This window comes from Carassius gibelio, chromosome B9 (genome assembly GCF_023724105.1).
Source record: "Carassius gibelio isolate Cgi1373 ecotype wild population from Czech Republic chromosome B9, carGib1.2-hapl.c, whole genome shotgun sequence".
NCBI classification, from domain to species: Eukaryota; Metazoa; Chordata; class Actinopteri; order Cypriniformes; family Cyprinidae; genus Carassius; species Carassius gibelio.
Window position 1 is genome coordinate 22,084,463 of NC_068404.1, and position 19,998 is coordinate 22,104,460.

Consider the following 19,998-nt stretch of genomic DNA (forward strand, 5'->3'; position numbering starts at 1 on the left):
TCAGTATATATTTGGAAAATATTTACATTCATATAATTTTATAGTTTATATTCTAAATATATTTAATATAAACACATTTTTTTCTGAAATATGTGTGTGTGTATATTTATATATACATAGTATATTTATGCTGTGACAACTTTATTTTGGATGCGATTAATTGTTTGACAGCACTATTTTGTTGACCTCACTGAGGTCATAACACTCAGATGTGTTGTGACCATTCAAACTAGAATGTGCCCCCTTTCAACTTTCTGGCCAACTTATTTCTTCAAAAATAACTTTTAACTTCCAAATAATTTGTTTAATTATTGAAATGCTAAATTAATATAGCCTAGGTTTAATATGCAAACCTTTTGTTTGCTGCATGTCTGTTTATATTGCAGTTAAGTTTCTGCAGATCAGTTGCTTTAAAACAGCAGATCTGATGTCATCTGCTCACCTTTACGTTCATGCACCAAACTCTTCAGACTTTTTTTTTTCTCTTTCTTTTTTTATTCTCTCAGTGGAACAAAAGTGATTTAACATGCTGATCAAAAGCTGTTTTTCAATACTGTGAAACTACACGGTAATCTGTCAATCCCATATGCAAGATTGGGATTTGAGCCCAGGTCCCCTTGCTTTCTAAAAGAAGTCTACCATGACAGTAGAGTGCAGTTCACATTAATAATGAATACACTGCTGTGATTACATTTCTAGTTCAGGTGCATGAAGTTTAACTCTGTTTAATGCTCATTCATGTTGCCAGGAAATGCCAGATCTTTAAAAAAAAATATATATATATATATATAAAAAGATTGCCAAGTTGCATTATCACTGGTGTCAGTTGTAAATGTCATGTATTGTGTTATATGAGTGTTTCTCCCATGTCTTAATGCATTAAGAAATGTCTCAGTTGGGAGCAAATTATTTTACATAGTGTTAATACACTGGTGTTCGATTGAGACTTAAGAGGGAAAACTAAGAATTCCACCTGTTGTGGCATCATTTGACTGTCATAAACCGAATTGAGCACATATTTGTGAAAGTGCGTTCAACCAGAGGAACGGGGTGGAAACCGTTATCGCCCGCCTGAGGGGAGGAGTCACCCACTGCTCCGGTTTGTCACTCAAGCTGCATTAAATATAACCCTTCCGAGTCTTCATCTCCAACTTTAAATCCAACAGAAGGAATTTACTCATGGGAAACTGTTAAAGGGACTCACTTCCCGATGGTGACCCGGACCACTTTGGCGTTTTATTTATTAGGAAGTACGCCTGGTCGCCTTTATAATGGAAACGTGTGTCGAGAGACGCGCTTGCCGTGTGGTTTTAACGGTCTTTCTGCTTGTCCTAAATACTGTGATTGCCGAGACTTTCTCTCCATACGCGGACACCGATAACCCACTGAGTAAAGTTACCGAAACTTTTTTTACCCGAACTGGTTTAAAACAAACCTCTTCCTGGCCGGGGAGAGAGGCCACTGCGACAGCCGTGGATCTATCGACTGGACTGGACGAGATGACGGACATCCCCGTCAGTGTGTCCACCACTGGGGCTCGAGAGGGTGAGACTTCCGTGCTCTGTGATGCCCAGAAGTGCTGTCTAGATAGGCAGCACACTTGGTTCTGCTAGAGCCTTAATCTACAGTTAAACTAGAGTAGAGCAAACTGAGAAGTTTTTTTGGAAACAAAACCGTTGCAGTTTTAGATCGCAAAGATTCCACCTCCACTCAGAAGTTGCTCATGTGATGAAGACTGAACTGTATAAATCAGGAAAGCCTAATAATAAATGTTTCAATATATATTAAATATATATTTATTATATTTTAGAAATGTCTCAATTCAATGCATTATTATTAGTAGTAGGCCTAGTAGTAGTAATCATAAAGACAACTATGTTTTATTAAGTATAGTGAACTAATGAGATCACTTGGAAGAGCATCTCTTTTAATGAAGGACCTTACCTCATGACCATTCAACTGTTCCACTTTCTTGAGCCAATGAATTCATTTCAATCTGCAGTTTATGTCAGTGATTTTTGTTTTGTTTAGAGAACTTCCACTCCTTCATTTGTCCTGTTGACATTTTGGCATAAAGTGTGCAATTAAGTAAACATAATTAAATGCAGTGAATTTGTTCTGATATACATTGTTTTAAAACATTTTGTAGTGAATTTTAAGTAAATATATTTAAATAAATGGGTATTTAAAAATCTTTTCTGCTTTTATTATAAATAAAAATATTTTTGACCATTAGCCACTCTTTCTAGGTATGGCTTTTAGAATTGGTCTTTAAAATCCATATGGATTTATAGCCTTGTATCTCATTTAAGACATAAGAGGATTTGTGATTATGTGACGCATTATTCTAGCTTTACTTTCACATGTATATCTGAGAAATGTGACGATACACATTTTGATACACCTATGAGAAAGGTTAGTATAAATTGTGAGATGAGAAATATTTTGTTTTCCAACCCAAAAATCTCCAGTCTTTCTTTTTGCATCAGTCTGCACTGGGTTAGGCAGAAAAATACTGTATTTGACTTCTGTTTTATCTTACACATTACTGCCCAGATCATATGAATCTACTTTCTACAGAAACTTCTTGCTTTTAGGGCTTTCTTTGTCCCCATCAGTTTGAGCTTACTGAATATCCCTGAATGTAATGTAAGCTGAAAAATCGAAAGATCCCTGTAATGCAAGCCCAAAGAGACATTTTCAGTGAATGAGTCAATCTTTGGATCGTGACATGAACCAAAATCATATCATGGCTTTCCACACCACGATCAGCTTCAACAGATATTGTGCTGGGAACATTCATTTAACAATAGCTCATTCAGATTTGAATGAATTGCTACAAACCAGAAGTTTGATTGTTGTATCTTATGATTAGATTTTTTTAGCCATGCATAGCGGAGCCATGTTGCAGTTTTTCACTAAGAAATAAAGCAACAAATATATCTTACTGTACTTACGTTAAGTGACTAACATAAAATAAAAAAATGAAGTGGGAATTCAGCATCAGAGTTGCTAAATATTTTATTAACTGGGTAAAAAGCAAGTTTTGTTTACTTGTATCATATAGGAGTATCTAAGGATGATTTGTTGACAATAAAGGTAATGCTACTCATTATGTTTTAACCACCTTAGCTTGAATAATCAGAGGTCCTCTTGTTTATAGTTTTGCATGTGTATGAACTCCATGCAGGCAGTTACAATGCTGTAATATGGACTTTGCTAGGTCAGCTGAAGGAAGGAAACAGCAGGTCCCAATGGGTCAGATCCCCTCCAATTTTAGGGCCCAAGCTTTTGTTAGGTTAGACGAGCTTGGCTGCCAATTGTTCTCCACCCAAAATCATTACATCCGCAGTCACTTCTGAAAACATCTCACATAGTTCATGAGGTTTCCAAAGGCTCACACCACACGAAGCGCACCCTAGTGGACATGCTTCTCAAATTTCCCCATTACTTTCAATGCTGTTTTCAGTTTACAATACATAGTTTACAATATATTGTTTGTTATTTCCCCAAAACAGGACATTTAGAAAAACTTTTAGGCATCTCTGCAAACACAGCTGGCTGGAGGATGACCTCGGAAGATGCCACCGAAGATCTGCAGACTGACAAAGCGATAACTCCATCAGCAGCATCGCACAGCATCACCAACCACCATCCCGTTACAGAGGCTCGAAAAGTGCAAGAGTTAACCCATAATGCCACAGACCAATGGGAAGCTCCATCAGTAGCATCACACAGCATCACCAGCCACCATCCCGTTACAGAGGCTCGAACAGTGCGAGAGTTTACCCATAATGCCACAGACCAATGGGAGGCTCCATCAGTAGCATCGCACAGCATCACCAGCCACCATCCCGTTACAGAGGCTCGAACAGTGCGAGAGTTTACCCATAATGCCACAGCCCAATGGGAGGCTCCATCGGTAGCATCACAGATCATCACCAGCCACCATCCCGTTACAGAGGCTCGAACAGTGCGAGAGTTTACCCATAATGCCACAGCCCAATGGGAGGCTCCATCAGTAGCATCGCACAGCATCACCAGCCACCATCCCGTTACAGAGGCTCGAACAGTGCGAGAGTTTACCCATAATGCCACAGCCCAATGGGAGGTTCCATCAGCAGCATCGCACAGCATCACCAGCCACCATCCCGTTACAGAGGCTCGAACACTGCGAGAGTTTACCCATAATGCCACAGCCCAATGGGAGGTTCCATCAGCAGCATCGCACAGCATCACCAGCCACCATCCCGTTACAGAGGCTCGAACAGTGCAAGAGTTTACCCATAATGCCACAGTCCAATGGGAGGTTCCATCAGCAGCATCGCACAGCATCACCAGCCACCATCCCGTTACAGAGGCTCGAACAGTGCGAGAGTTTACCCATAATGCCACAGACCAATGGGAGGCTCCATCAGCAGCATCACAGAGCATCACCAGCCACCATCCCGTTACAGAGGCTCGAACAGTGCAAGAGTTTACCCATAATGCCACAGGCCAATGGGAGGCTCCATCAGTAGCATCACAGAGCATCACCAGCCACCATCCCGTTACAGAGGCTCGAACAGTGCGAGAGGTTCCCGTGACGGATCTAAAAGAAATTGACACCACTGACTCTGTCTCTCACACTGATAGCACCTACATTTCCACAACCAACCGAGTCAGAGAACACACGGTCCTCTCGGTGACCTCCAACAGCACCTCTGCGTACACCGAGGACTCCAACTCCTCGGATGCTGTCTTTCAAACCTCCAGCTGGGAAGTGAGAACATCAGGAGCCACCCAGGGCAAGAAGGAAACCGTAGAAGATGTATCTACATTGCATGAACAGACTGAACCCACTTTTGAAGATCATAATGCCACCAATGCAACTCAAGGCCACTCTTTGGAGACTGAGCAGTCAACGTTTTCCCATGGCACTGAGTCACAGACGGGACAATCCAGTGTCACAGGACAGACTTTTCAACAGGTGTCTGATAATGACAATCCAAATTCAACACCCCCTCTTACAACAATCAACAGAGATCAAGGGGAAATGGACACCACATCGATGAGTGGTGGGACATCTTATACAGAAACCAGTCACTCTGTGTCATCTATCCCACCTTTTACCTCCGGTGGCCACAATGCCACTAGTACATCCCAACAGAGCCGACATTCCACAATGACTAATTCCCTGGATCCTGATGCCTCCACTGAGTTTTCTACTGGATCTGTCAGCTCAACTGGCCGTGAGGAGCTCGAAGGGTCTCCGACCCATACAATGGAGAAGACAACCATTCAGGGCTTGACCACTGCACCCCCAGTGCCCGAAGATGTAGCCACCACAACTGATGACTCATTTACAAAGTTCCATGCTGGCAAACCACCCTTCGTCCCAAAAACTGATGATCCGACCAACACAGAAGTGGTGCCAACATCTGCCATGCCAACAACTCATAGGCCACATGTTACAGAGGAAGCCACTGATGAGGCATCAACTGTTTACAGTTCTACCAACAGTTTCACTACAATGATTCCTCCCGTCACCACCCATCAGCTCCAAACGAGTACCACACCGCAAGTCCAAACAGAACACACTACCATCGCTACCACAGATATTTTTCCGGTACTGCGGACGACACCCACCACAGCCCAACGTCCGCTTACCTCCACTACTGGTGGACCACAGGCACCGAGTACATCTGATTCTGCTGATGTCACCACCTTGCACTTAGAAACCAGCACGGCAACACCAGGGAACACGACTGCGCATGGCAGACGTGCAACAACACCTTACAGCAAGAGCACCCCAACCAAAACCACTGTGCTGGAAACCACCCGGAATCACACGGACAGAAGCACAACAGAGATGGGAATGACAACCACACACATGCCATTTAAGTCAACAGCATCTCCAGGTATGTTCGACTTTTAGTACTTATACAGTGACTTGCAAATAGCATCATTAAAATCATCATTTTTCTTGTATTAATGGTGCTTGTTGAGGAGTCAGTGATATTTCAGTTCTGGCCTGGCTTTAACAGATAAATGTGCAATAACAAATGTATATGTGCTACCATTAACAAGTTATTATTAAATACATTTATAATGTTACATATGATTTTTTTTTTCTAAAATACATGCTGCTTTTTTAAAAGTTCCTTTTTTTACGTTTGATTTTTTTTTTTTTATCAAATAAATTCAGCATTGGCGAGCATAAGCAGCTACTTATAAAAACCCTAAAACTCAAAGACCCTAGAGTTTGAATAGTAGTGTGCATTTGTCTATATAACTGAAAAAAAAAGAACTATACTGAAATGCTACAAGCGAATTAATGCATCACCGCAGTATAATGTACTGTATGAAAAATAGACATTAATTTTAACATTTCATAAAGATTACATTAAACAGTCAAAAATGGTGTTTTTTAGTGTTAAGGTTTTAAGTTTTTATTTAGCAGATCATAAAACAGACAAACAAATCCCATAGACTGAAATGGAGACTTTAGTTGGCTCTTGAGCATCACTCTAGTAACTAGAGCATAGAGTTAAAGATTCCTTATAACCACTCTGGCAACCACACTAGTGTCATAAACGTGATTTTTGCAAAAATAAATATTCTTTGTTAACTGTTGTTTACAGTTATAGACATTGTTTGTGAATTCACCTGTTCATTTGCTTTACCTAGAACAATTCGAGCCATCTCTTTCTCCTCTGTAGATCACGTGTGTGGGCTTTGTGCAAATGGAGGCCACTGTGTTAGATCAGCTAAGGGAAGTTCCCACTGTCAGTGTCTGCCTGCATGGACAGGACCCTTCTGCACGGAACGTAAGAAGCCTACCTAAATATACACGAACAACCAGACTGGACCATCTTTCATCGACTGAATATTAAAAGTGCAGTGACAAACAGGAACAGCAATCAACTTACCTTATATGCTAGTCACTAGAATATAATATAGCATAAATACATGAAGTTATATTAATTTAAATGCATTCAATACGTTATGTATTGTTTTCCATTTCTTTTAAACTAGTAATGTCCAGTGTCTTGTAATTTTCACGAGGGTTTGTGACAAAAATATCCACTGATTGATTAGGCTGTGTGTTTTTCTGTAGATGTGGATGAGTGTGTGAATAGTCCGTGCCCAAAGGATTCAGTGTGTGTCAACACTGGTGGCTCTTTCAGCTGTCAGTGTGCCCTGGGCTTTGACTTGGAGGATGGCCGCAGTTGTACGCAAGGTAAGTGGTCAGTTGTCCTCAATAAAATAATGTGTATAAAATAGTGCATAAATATAATTTGGTGATTATGCTAAGATAACCTTATTATGTTTGCTTTGGCTTTACCCTGCAGTGAAGACATTTTTGGGCACCTTCACCGTCAACACCTCAATGCATCTCAGAAGCTCAGGTTCGCATGAGCTGCACAGAGAGATTTTACAGCTGGTATGCAACATTGTACTGCATCACACACCTGACTTCTCCACAAGACCCACAGCCCATCAGCTAATGCAGAAACCATTATAGAATTAGAGAATGAAATTAGTTGCAGATTTATAATGTGATGTACTGAACATGGAGTTGAGGTTAATATTATACATTTGTGTATCGTTTTTCAGCTCAATGCCTCGCTCTCCGTCTTCAATGGCTACCGGCGTTCCACTTTAAATAAAAAGTACGTTTCTACATTCTCTCTTTCAGAGACCCAGCAGGAATGGGTCATACGTTGCACTAAAAATCAACTGTACCATACAGCTACTGATGTGTCAACCAAGCATCAATATCTTTTCTATACATTTTGCTACACCATTTATTCAGCCTTATTCAGTGTCACATGATCCTTTAGATATATTTGTGCAGCTATCAGTAGGCAGGTCTTTTTAAAGAGACTAATGAAAAAAAAAAAAATACAGAGATTTGTCTCAAACATGAAATAACTTTGTTTTAAGGGGTGTAATATAAAGCTGATTTGATACCATTTTAATATTTAATAAAAATGATTAATTTAGAAAAATTAAATGGATTCTCCAAAAATATATTACAGCATTTTTAGAAATATAGTCTACATTACTGTTCAAACGTTTGATGGAAAATTAGTTTGTTTTTGGATTCGTTTTGGTTTCTTATGCTCACCAAGTCTGCATTTATTTGATCAAAAATATCAAAAACTGTATTTTTTATTATTACGATTACAGTCTAAATATTTTCTATTTTAATGCATTAAAAAATTCTCAGTGTTACATGATCTTTTCCAGAAATTTCTAATGTTGTAATGTAAACCGTTGTGATGCTTAATATTTTTGCAGAAGCTTTAATACTTTAAGGATTCTTTGATGTATAGAAAGAACGGCATTTATTTAAAATATAAATTTCATGTAACATTATAAATCAATTTAATACATCCTTCCTGAATAAAAGCATTTCTTTACTGACCCCAAATTAATATAGTGTACTAATGTTATCAGTAGAAAATTTCTTCAGATCACCTACAGTACCTGTTGCAGAGTAATTCATATTATTCAGTAATATTACTCTTATATGCAATGTCTCGTTTTAAACTTCGATTCAGGGCAGGATTTTTCTTTGTTCTCACATGTGAATGCATATTCCTTGTGCAGAGATGGAGGAGATGTGCAGATCTCAGCAGTGAGCATGTTTTCACTCTCCACCAATGTGACCAGCACGGATGTCTTCAACAGCATCCAGATGTCCCTGAGCAACTGCAGCCGGACGTACTCGCACTGCACCATTAAGCTTCAGCACCATCTCTCCTATCAAGGTACCATTCAGCGCTCACTATCTACATCATACTGTTATCTCAAAGCCATCCCCTTCTGGTCTAATCTCACTCTACTCCACCACTTCAAAGATATGATAATACCAGTCACGCAATACACTCAGATAACCCATTACTGAAGGGGGGCTCTCTTAGCCCCTAAAATAATATTTTGGAAAGCCATTTGGTCTGAAGCACTTCTTTCTGTTTAGCGGAGAGCCTGTGTTCGGCCCAGAAGACCAAGTGTGATTTTCAGTACTCTGAGTGCAAGGAATCTAGCGGGACCCCGTACTGTCAGTGCAAACCAGGATACTTTAAAAAGAACCCAGAGGACATGACCTGCAGAGGTACAACCTATGCTCGTGTCTTTTCAGTTCTTTGATTGAATATATTTAAATTGGGACTTTCCCGCCACTGTGCAAATGAGTGCCAAGTTACTCCTTTAGAATTTGTGATTTTGTTCACTGAGTTTTAGACTGTGGAGATGGACTCATGCTTGTTAACGGGAGCTGTGTTGAGTAAGTATATCTTTGTAAGGAATTGTAAGTAAATATTACTGTAAACAATCAGTCAATGTTTGGACACACCTACTAATTATAGATTATTGTTTTTTCCCCACAGTTTAGAATAATAAAGTCATTAAAAACTATCAAATGGCACAAACGGAGTATGAAGTAGTTAAAATGTTCAAAGATCTTGTATTTTGGCCAGCGTCATTTTAGTATCATTGATGTACTATCATATTTTTCCATATTCTCTCCATATTTTTATGGAATATTTTATATTAGATTTTTAGGTTTTTCAGTTTTAGTTCTTTAAACTAAATCAAACAAAATAAAATAATTAAAATATAAATAAATAATACATTTCAGTTAACTTCTTTCTTTTTTTTAATTTTTTTTTATGGTTCTAGTATTAGATAAAATCTCAGATTTTAGCTTCTTCTAGCTTCTTAGCCACTTTTTGCTTAGATTACAGCTTTAACCACCCTGGGCTTTCTCTCAATTTCATGAGGTGGCACCTGAGATGCTTTTTAAACACTTTTGAGAGTTTTCATTTATGCTGGGCATGTTTGTCACTATTTGGCTGATTTCCTTCACTTTACGGTCCAACTCCTCTATTTCCATTTTCAGGCATTTAAGGATAAGCCCTTAGATCAAAGGTTTAAAAAGATCATGGGAAACAAGTTTAATCAATTTTGTCAAACATTTTGTCTGGTAGTATGTATTACCCTTACAATTTTCAAGCAACAGCTGAAAGCTCATCTCTTTCGACACTACTTCATCCTCTCTTTAATTATTCCTTCCCTTTCTAGCTTGTACTTAAACTTGGTAAAACTTGGTATTATGAGCACTTAGCCTCTTTAAGATGAATCGCTTTATGTATTCCACAATTGTAAGTTGCTTTGGATAAAAGCGTCTGCAAAATGACTAGATTTAAATGTATCAGTATGTGGTTTGTACATATGTGTTTTTGCAGAAAAAAATATATATATATTTTTTTTTTCTTCCAGGTGCATTTTTGGATTTGGAGGTTTCAACTGCAGTAATTGTAAGATTTTATTTTAATTTACATTATATTTTTATTGATAATCTTTGATATTAAAATATTTAAAAATAGCTTTATTTTTATAATTTAATTATTTAGAGCATGATGTATAAAGCTTGTGAAAAATGTTCAGTTAAATTGTATTATTTTCAGACTTAAGGGATCGGGTTAGGTGGGTTAGGTGTTTCAATGTAAAAAAAATAATAATCTTTGTCACTAAAATGATCTTGTGTTTAATAGTCTATAAGCTGATAGCTGTGGTGGTCTTTCCTGCTGGAGGAGCTCTTCTGTTAATTGTCATCATTGCACTTATAGTCACCTGCTGCAAGTAAGATCTAGAAAAAAATATGCATTTTTTATCTTTTTTTATAGATAAATATCTTGGGAAGTTTTAAACTACAAAAATGTCTCAAATATATTTTGCTCTCTGCATCCTCAGAAAGGACAAAAATGACATTAACAAAATCATTTTCAAAAGTGGAGACCTTCAGATGTCGCCCTACTCAGAGTTTCCTAAGAGTAATCGTGTGTCTATGGAGTGGGGCCGAGAGACTATCGAGATGCAGGAGAACGGCAGTACCAAAAATCTCCTGCAAATGACAGACATTTATTACTCGGTAGGTGATCATGTGCACCTGTCGTAAGCTTTTGTTTGATTTGACATTTGATCAAGCAGTTTAAACCCATTTCATTGATCATTTATAGTGAATTATAAAATCAGAAATGAATCACGACATTCATAGAGGCTTTGTTTTTTTTATGCTTCTTATATGGAAGCTATTTGATACAATGGAATAAAAACATTAAAAAAATTAAATTAAAGTTTAGATTTCACCATTCAGACTTTTTTGTTAATGGTAACTTTAACATCTTGCAATTGTGCCTTTTTTTTCTCAGAAATTGTAGGAAGTCTGAATTTTAAAGCTCACAGTCAGAATTGTGAGATAAAAAGTTGCAATAGCTATTTAATTTTTTTTATTTTGTGGCAGACAAACACTTCACTTGGTCATGCACATCCTAAGTTCGTGGATTTTCCACATGATCAGCTAATATGTGATTGCTGTTCTCTCTCAGCCTGCACTTAGGAACGCTGACCTGGAGCGTAATGGCCTGTATCCATTCTCCGGTCTCCCCGGTTCGAGGCATTCCTGCATCTACCCAGCTCAGTGGAACCCTTCCTTCTTAAGCGACGATTCACGGCGAAGGGACTACTTCTGACGGCCTTAGCCAGCAGGCGTGCAATTTGATACTGCATATAAGCTCTTTCGGCATGGTTGGACCTGCCACAGATCCTGGAGCTGGATACTGACCACTTTTTGCCTTTGAATGTGAAAATGAGTTGGCAGAAAAAGACCATTATCTGTGAGACTGGAAGAAAGCCGCAGAGGCCTGTCTGGGTCAATTTAGCATTTGAAAACAGTAAGACTTTAGTTTCTGGTGTGGAGCTAATGAACTGATCTTCTCATAGCTCCTCGCAGAGCGTTTATTCTTAAGTGGAAGGCAGTGAAATTAGAATAACATATTAAGATGCCCTTGCTACAGTATAACTTTTATATTATAAAAGTTTGCACTATGAACTCCTCAAACAGATATTATCTCAAATGGAAAAAGCCATAAATGTATCATATTTATACTTGGAATAATGTACCAGCTGGTTTGTACTGTGTTTTGTGTGCGATGGGGTATCTGTATGTGTGTTTGTGTATGGTAATCAAAAGTTAAAGAGATGGTTCACTCCAAAATGAAAACTCTGATATCATGTACTCTCCCAAAACATGTATACCTTTGATTCCTTGGTCTTATAGACCATTATCAGTATGTTTTATGGTGTTTTTTGGAGCTTAACAGCCCCTCGTCCCATTCACCTACACTGTATGGAATAGAGCAATGTAAACATTTTTTTTTTTTTTGTGTGTGTGTGTGTGTGTGTTTAAAACAATACGTTGTACATTGTTACATTTTTGGGGTAAACCATCCCTTTAATGCTTTGTAGTGGTATAGTTTTTATCAGAGAAATGTTGTGAGATTTACGCTGGAGAACTAAACCTGTGTAAAAGCTGGTAGGATTTTGAAAACATATTACTGGATGCAGCATTCGTGTGAAATGTAGCAAATATTGCCACACGGTATTACAGTTTGTTTGAACAACAGTAATAATCATAAAACACAGTGCTGCCTTGTTTGTTTTCTTATTTATTTTATTTAAATGTTCTGTATCAGATTAAGATACTGTAGTATGATCTGAGGACCTCCCATGTGTTTGTATGGATGCTTGGTGGTGCATGAGAGGATGGACTTCACCTGGTTCCAGGTGGCCATTTTATTTTAGCTTGCGTGTGTTCTTGTGAGATGTGCTTTATTTGTAATCTTTAATATCAGACACCGCTTTCCTCATTAGCATTTTTCCCCTCCTCTGTGGATGGACACTTGAATCTGGCGTTGTAGTCAGAAGTGTATTGTAAAATAAAATAGAAATAAAGTATGATTTCTTATGTTTGTGTTTAATGTAATTGTTCATTTCTTAAATATTAAACAACAATTTACTTTCAAAATTAATAATGGACCATTTACTAAGCCCAGCCTTAAAAGACCAAGCTTACCTTAAAATTTGTTGTCATCTGCTAGTTGTTTTTTTTCCTTTGAAAACTTTTAGCCTTTTCTAATGTAAGCATAATGAAGGATCTTTATATTTGGAAAGTTGTACATTAACATGTACAGCATAAAATCATCGAGAACAACTTTTTGCAACTGACAACTAGATAATTTACACTTTATTAAGTGTGTGACCCTGGACCACAAAACCAGTCTGAAGTTGCACTGACGTTTTTAGACAACTATACATTGTATGGGTCAAAATTATACATTTTTCTTTTATGTCAAAAAAACTTAGGCTATTAAGTAAAGATCATGTTCCATGAAGATATTTTGTAAATTTCCTTCCATAAATATATCAAATCTTAATTTATGATTAGTAATAATATGCATTTTGCTCCCTCAGATTCCAGATATTCAAATAGTTGCATCTTGGCCAAATATTGTCCTATCCTAACAAACCATACATCAATGGAAAGCTTATTTATTCAGCTTTTTTAATTATGTATAAACCTAAATAAAGATTCTTATGACTGGTTTTGTGGTCCATGGTTATATATTATACTCTAAATTCAAAGTATTCAACCATATTATAGCTTTGTTTAAGGAACAAACTTAAGTTAAACAGTTTATCTCTAATAGTTTTTACTTCTATAGAAATTACAAAATAGACTGCAAAAAATATCTTTACTACAAAACTACAAAAAGGTGCTTCAACGCCATTGGCGCCAAACACGAATGTGTCTAATGTCTAATGCAAATTTGATTTGAGAGCACAGCAAGAGCAGTGGATCACACTTCACTTTGAATATACTGTACAGGTGCTGGTCATATAATTAGAATATGATCAAAAAGTTGATTTATTTCACTAATTCCATTCAAAAAGTGAAACTTGTATATTATATGCATTCATTACACACAGACTGATATATTTTAAATGTTTATTTCTTTTAATTTTGATTTATAACTGACATGTAAGGAAAATCCCAAGTTCATTATCTCAGAAAATGTGAATATTGTGAAAAGGTTCAATAGGACTTTAAATGGTCGCTCAGTCTAGTTCTGTAGGCTACACAATCATGGGGAAGACTGCTGACTTTACGGGTGTTCAAAAGACGACCATTGACACCTTGCACAAGGAGGACAAGACACAAAAGGTCATTGCAAAAGAGGCTGGCTGTTCACAGATCTCTGTGTCCAAGCGTATTAATAGAGAGGTGAAGGGAAGGAAAAGATGTGGTAGAGAAAAGTGTACAAGCAATAGGGAAAACCGCAGCCTGGAGAGGATTGTGAAACAAAACCCATTCAAAAATGTGGGGTAGATTCACAAAGAGATATCCAAAGTTATGTTCTCTGATGAACGTAAATTTAGCATTTCCTTTCGAAATCAGTGTCCCAGAGTCTGGAGGAAGAGAGGAGAGGTACACAATCCATGTTGTTTTAGGTCCAGTGTAAAGTTTCCGCAGTCAGGGATGGTTTAGGTTGCCATGTCATCTGCTGGTGTTGGTCCACTGTGTTTTCTGAGGTCCAAGGTCAACGCAGCCGTATACAAAGAAGTTTTAGAGCACTTCATGCTTCCTGCTGCTGACCAACTTTATGGAGATGCAGATTTCATTTTCCAACAGGACTTGGCACCTGTACACAGTGCCAAAGCTACCAGTACCTGGTTTAAGGACCATGGTATCCCTGTTCTTAACTGACCAGCAAACTTGCCTGACCTTAACCCCATAGAAAATCTAAGGGGTATTGTGAAGAGGAAGATGCGATATGTCTGACCCAAGAATGCAGAAGAGCTGAAGGCCACTATCAGAGCAACCTGGGCTCTCATAACACCTGAGCAGTGAAAATGAGCCTCAACTAAGTATTGAGTGCTGTTCATGCTCATACTTTTCATGCTCATACTTTTCATGTTCATACTTTTCATGTTCATACTTTTCAGTTGGCCAAGATTTCTAAAAATCCTTTCTTTGTATTGGTCTTAAGTAATTTTCTAATTTTCTGAGATACTGAATTTGGGATTTTCTTAGTTGTCAGATATAATCATCAAAATTAAAAGAAATATATCAGTCTGTGTGTAATGAATGATACCAGCCAATATACAAGTTTCACTTTTTGAATGGAACTTTTTGATGATATTCTACAGCACCTGTAGTGTACGAGTCCTACAATGACTTTTATGCCGCCTAATTTTTACATTTGGCCAGTGTATTCTATTAAAATAAATTTTGCACAGAAAAAAAAGTCATACATTTTTGGAAACGATGTGAGGGTAAGTAGTCTAAATGAGACAGTGACCGTAAATAACAATTTTGAAACCATTTGTGTACCAGTGTCGTTTGTCAAGTGGTGCCCTCTGGTTTTAGAAATGCAAATAAATGCAGATGGATGGGAGTCATGCTCCACAGACCAGAGTAAATGCATTTAAAATCACGAAGCATTAACATCAAATTGACCACAGTAAGGAAATGGTTCAGACCGAAACTATTATGTTGTACGTTGAAATGTAGAGAAGAGCTGAACTTAATAAATATTTATGTCCCCCCATAGCTTAATCCAAATGTCATGTTTTATTACTCAGATTTTACATAGCCTAGTTTTTGCAGATGTCACTGTCCCCCATTCTAAATGTATTTAAATTAGGGGAGGAGCCTTCACACTACCTTTGTACATAAAAGAAATATCTTCCTCTTAGAGGCCACTGGAAAAAAATGTTTTCGTTTATTGTTAACATGAGCATGGTGGCATTTGCCATAGTAAATGTTCCCGTTTCTATTGCCACTATTCTGCTGAATATTTTTTTTGCCTACTGTATGATTTTTTCTCAGAAAGGACCAGCAAACAGCATAAAACCGCTGCTTAATGTATTACTGTGTTCTCTTATTGGATGCAGTCTTGTTCTTAACATTTTAAACCTTTTATTAGTTTATTCCAACTTTTTCGATCTAGGTTCATGGATTCACATTTTTTTAGAGGCCGGTCTTCTCTTTGCCATGTGGACTGGTTTTACTGCCTCTCTTGCTCTGAATGTGTGTTTCTACTTCCAGATAGTTCCTGTACGGCGGCCTTTTTTGATCCGGATAAAGAAGCACATCAGACTCTTTGTGTACTTGGCATTATTTGTCGACAGACTCTTCTTTCTGTCTGAATTCCTTGTACGCGTTATCTTGGAACTTTCTGCAATGAACTTGAATTCAACAATTCATGTGAACATCACCAGTGAAACACCAGATTTAGGAATCTACATATTAACACACATAGACTTTTGGATGAGATGTTGCTATTTTTTGCTTTGTCTGGGCATTATGCTGGCATCGAGCGGTGCGACTGTTGTCTACTTGTGGAATCACATAAAGAGAATGGAGAAGAATGGATGCTCTTTCTCTGCTCTTCGTAAAAAGCAACAGATGAAAGTGGCAATCTTGGGCATTATACATGGTGTCCTCTTCTTTCTCGCTTCAGGGTGGCTCATGACAGAAGAGCTCTTGTCGTATTTTGCTGGTTTTGTGGATCAGCAGGGCCATTTGATTTGCACTGTCATGGCAGTGTACTCTCTTGGATCAGCCATCCTTTTAGGTGTTTCTCAGGCAAACTTCTTCAAAATGGCTAAAAATATTGGCAGAAAACTACAAACCCTGATATGTCATCTTCTCTAATCGGTCAGTTTAGGTGATGCCGCTTCTACCAGCACTTTTTTATAATCTTGATTCAAAGGGAAGCGTGGGTGGATGTTAAACATTTTCATGTGCATTAAGTAATTTATAGTTCAATAACTTTTATTTATTTATATAGTTATTTTTTTTATTTGTCTAAAAATTTGTGGTTGAAATTGTTACTTTTAGATTGTAAAAAGGATAGTTCAACCAAAAATGTCATAAATTACTAACCCTTGTGTCGTTCTAAACTCTCTGACCCTCCAAGGACAGCAATGATATTACCATGATCAATGCACAGAAATGGAGCAAGGACATCATTAAAATAGTCCATGTGACATCAGGGGTTCAACTGTAATTTTATGAAGCTACGAGAATACTTTCTGTGCGGAAAGAAAACAATAATTTCTGTGCTCAAAGGAAACTCTCTAAAATGGTGGAAGACGGTAACTCAGGGACAATAAATTGTTAATATTGTTTTCTTTGTGATCATGAAGTATTCTCGTAGCTTCATAAAATTACAGTTGAACCTCTGATGTCACATGGACTATTTTACAGATGTACTCACAACGTTTCTGTGCGTTAATTGTGGTAATAACATTGCTGTCAATGGAGGGTCAGAGCGCTCTCAGGTTCCATCAAAAATATCTTCATTTGTGTTCCGAAGATGAACAAAGGTCTTACGGGTTTGGAACGACACGAAGGTTAGTAATTAATGACAGAATTTTCATTTTTGGGCGAACTATCCCATTAATAAAATTAAACATAATTTGCTGAAAATTGCATGGATCATTGTACCCTCAAAGAAATTTGCAAACCACAAATTCACTTTGTATGTCAAATGGTTTGATTACTGATTGATTGATTTAGCTTCAAATCATTTTTAAACTGAATTTCCATGGTTATTCAGAAATATACTAAACAGACTCTAATGCAAACAGTGTAAAATTCAGATATTGCTTACTGTTATGTTGAACTTTATTCAGGGCTAAGGCAGCTATTTATTGTTTGCTTAATCAATACTTCAGTTTTCACATACTCTTTTTTTTCTGTATATATAAAATATAATACATACTTTTTATTTTAAGTAGGATAGGCCTACTACATATGAAAAGAAAAGAGTTATTTAAGTATTTAATTGTTTGTTTTTGTTCTAATCTTTAGTATTGTTTCATGTGTTATGTGACATTTGTTACTCTTAGAAATATATGTGCAAAAGTTATTTTCTAAAATGAGATAATTATTTATTGGTGACGTGTCCTGTTGTTTCAGCTCTTAATTCAGTAGTTCTAGTCCCACCTGCTGGAATGAATGCATGTTACAACCAATCTTTGTTCAGAGCAGCTGAAGCGTTCGAACAAGGTGCTTTCCTGCATTTCAAGCCTATACAAGCACTGAGCCAGAAGAAAACATAACAAACATTGACAGAAGATCTCAGGAAATGCCTCCATCTTTTTATTTCACATCACAGTCTATTAATTAAAAGCATACAAGATATGTTGCATTCTGTAGGTAATATGTACAAGTATGTTTTCACCTGACAGTTTGCCATAAATATACCAACTATATCTCATGGCATGTCTGGACTGCTTGATTTCATCTCAGTTTGTTTTCATGACTGCAGTCGCAAAACCTAACAGGGTGCATGAACCCTATGCACACTTTTACTAATAAATCTTATTAGATGCAATCTTACTCTTAACATTTTTAACATTTTATTTTTATTTGTTTATCCAGGTTCATGGATTCACTTTCTTTTAGCAGCCGGTCTTCTCTTTGCCATGTGGACTGGTTTTACTGCCTCTCTTGTTCTGAATGTGTGTTTCTACTTCAACATTTTTCCTGTACGGCGGCCTTTTTTGATCCGGATAAAGAAGCACATCAGACTCTTTGTGTACTTAGCAGCCAACAATTCATGTGAACATCACCAGTGAAACACCAGATTTAGGAATCTACATATTATCACTGACTTTTGGATGAGATGTTGCTATTTTTTGCTTTGTCTGGGCATTATGCTGTCATCGAGCGGTGCGACTGTTGTCTACTCGTGGAATCACATAAGGAGAATGGAGGAGAATGGAAACTCTTTCTCTGCTCTTCGTAAAAAGCAGATGATGAAAGTGACAATCATGGTGTCCTCTTCTTTCTCGCTTCAGGGTGGCTCATGACAACTTGGAAAGTCCTTTTGTCCTAATCATTCAGTTTAAATTATCTCACTTTTGCCAGCAGATGGATCTGTAGGACTGTTGGAAACGATGTTGGAGCAGCACTCAAACTAAATCAGTCTAAAATGTTCTAAAATATGGATGTTTTCAGCCACATCCACATGTGATTCAGTGACAATACTGAAAATGGCTTGTGGTTAAAATGATGTAACTAAAACTTTCAGTATAAGAATAGAATTTGCAGATATTTGAATGGATATGTAATTGGGTTGACATTTGCAAACCACAAACTCACTTTTCCTCTTTATGCAAAATAGTAAATGCTGTAAATACTTTGATTGAAGACTGAATATTGAATCATGTTTTCATTTTTACAAATTTATTTATTTATTTTTTACTTCAAATAGTTTTGATTTGAATTTTTGTGGTGATTATTCAGAAATATAGACCACATATACTGTAGATACTGAACTGTAGATATTTAGACATTGCTTACTATTATGTTGTACTCTTTCCAGGGTTACTGTATGTAATGTATTTATTATTTGTTTGCTTAATCAATACTTCAGAAATTCACATGCTCTCAGTTGTATACATAACCAATAGTTTTACATTATATAAAACATATGCAGAAGGCTTAACATTAAAAAGTGTGATTAGCCTATATGAAAACTAGATTTTTTCTTTTTTTGATTGCCTACTGCTACAAGTTATATCTTCTATCGATAATTTCTTCATTATTTATTATTATTTGAATTTATTTAGGCTTTTTTTTTGTCCTAATCATCAGTTATCGTTTCAGGTTTATGTGACACGTGGCACGCTTTTAGAAATATATATATAGAAGTCATTACGTTTTTTTTCTAAAATGAGATTATTGGTGACGTGCCGTGTTGTTTCAGCTCTTAATTCAGTAGTTCTAGTCCCACCTGCTGGAATGAATGCATATTACAACCAATCTTTGTTCAGAGCAGTTGAAGCTTTCGAACAAGTGCTTTCCTGCATTTCAAGCCTATACAAGCACTAGCCAGAAGAAAACATAACAAACATTGAGAGAAGATCTCAGGAAAACTCCCCTTCTTCAGCCACCCTACAAGAAAATGCATGATATCCAGGGGCTGGGACACCACCACCAGGAACCGCAGAGCACAAATCTGGTTTATGTTAGAAATCATAAAAGTATGCTATCATTAATCAATAGTAGCCTATGTGTGCATTGTAAATATGTGTAAGGATATTTTCACCTGAAGTGAACAACTTTGACACAAATATGCCAAATATCTCATA

General features: G+C 37.1%; 2 protein-coding genes across 13 annotated transcripts; both read left to right on the forward strand.

Annotated features, from left to right (window-relative positions):
- Positions 1 to 106: 106 nt before the first annotated feature.
- heg1 (heart development protein with EGF-like domains 1) lies at positions 107 to 12,796 on the forward strand. 12 transcript variants are annotated; one of them, XM_052565163.1, is made up of 16 exons: positions 107 to 1,545; positions 3,519 to 4,111; positions 4,211 to 4,309; positions 4,409 to 4,459; positions 4,559 to 5,900; positions 6,702 to 6,809; positions 7,100 to 7,222; positions 7,335 to 7,426; positions 7,600 to 7,655; positions 8,599 to 8,759; positions 8,969 to 9,103; positions 9,226 to 9,274; positions 10,270 to 10,307; positions 10,545 to 10,632; positions 10,744 to 10,921; positions 11,379 to 12,796. In XM_052565163.1, exons 1-16 carry the CDS (start codon positions 1,272 to 1,274, stop codon positions 11,520 to 11,522), a joined length of 3,531 nt encoding a protein of 1,176 aa, XP_052421123.1. In that variant the 5' UTR covers positions 107 to 1,271; the 3' UTR covers positions 11,523 to 12,796. The 12 variants fall into 12 exon arrangements, with proteins under 12 accessions (XP_052421123.1, XP_052421120.1, XP_052421119.1 ...); XM_052565160.1 differs by having other exon boundaries at positions 4,211 to 4,459; XM_052565159.1 differs by having other exon boundaries at positions 4,409 to 5,900.
- Positions 12,797 to 15,589: 2,793 nt separating this feature from the next.
- LOC127964492 (uncharacterized) lies at positions 15,590 to 16,549 on the forward strand. Its single transcript, XM_052564710.1, has one exon. The coding sequence runs from the start codon at positions 15,605 to 15,607 to the stop codon at positions 16,547 to 16,549; it is 945 nt and encodes a 314-aa protein (XP_052420670.1). The 5' UTR covers positions 15,590 to 15,604.
- Positions 16,550 to 19,998: the final 3,449 nt, after the last annotated feature.

Coding starts and splice junctions, on each gene's coding strand:
- LOC127964492 (XM_052564710.1), top strand. CDS start 15,605: ATGTTTTCGTTTATTGTTAACATGAGCATGGTGGCATTTGCCATAGTA.
- heg1 (XM_052565156.1), top strand. CDS start 1,272: ATGGAAACGTGTGTCGAGAGACGCGCTTGCCGTGTGGTTTTAACGGTC. Junction 10,308..10,544: donor AGGTTTCAACTGCAGTAATT/GTAAGATTTTAT, acceptor TGTGTTTAATAG/TCTATAAGCTGATAGCTGTG. Junction 10,922..11,378: donor TGACAGACATTTATTACTCG/GTAGGTGATCAT, acceptor GTTCTCTCTCAG/CCTGCACTTAGGAACGCTGA.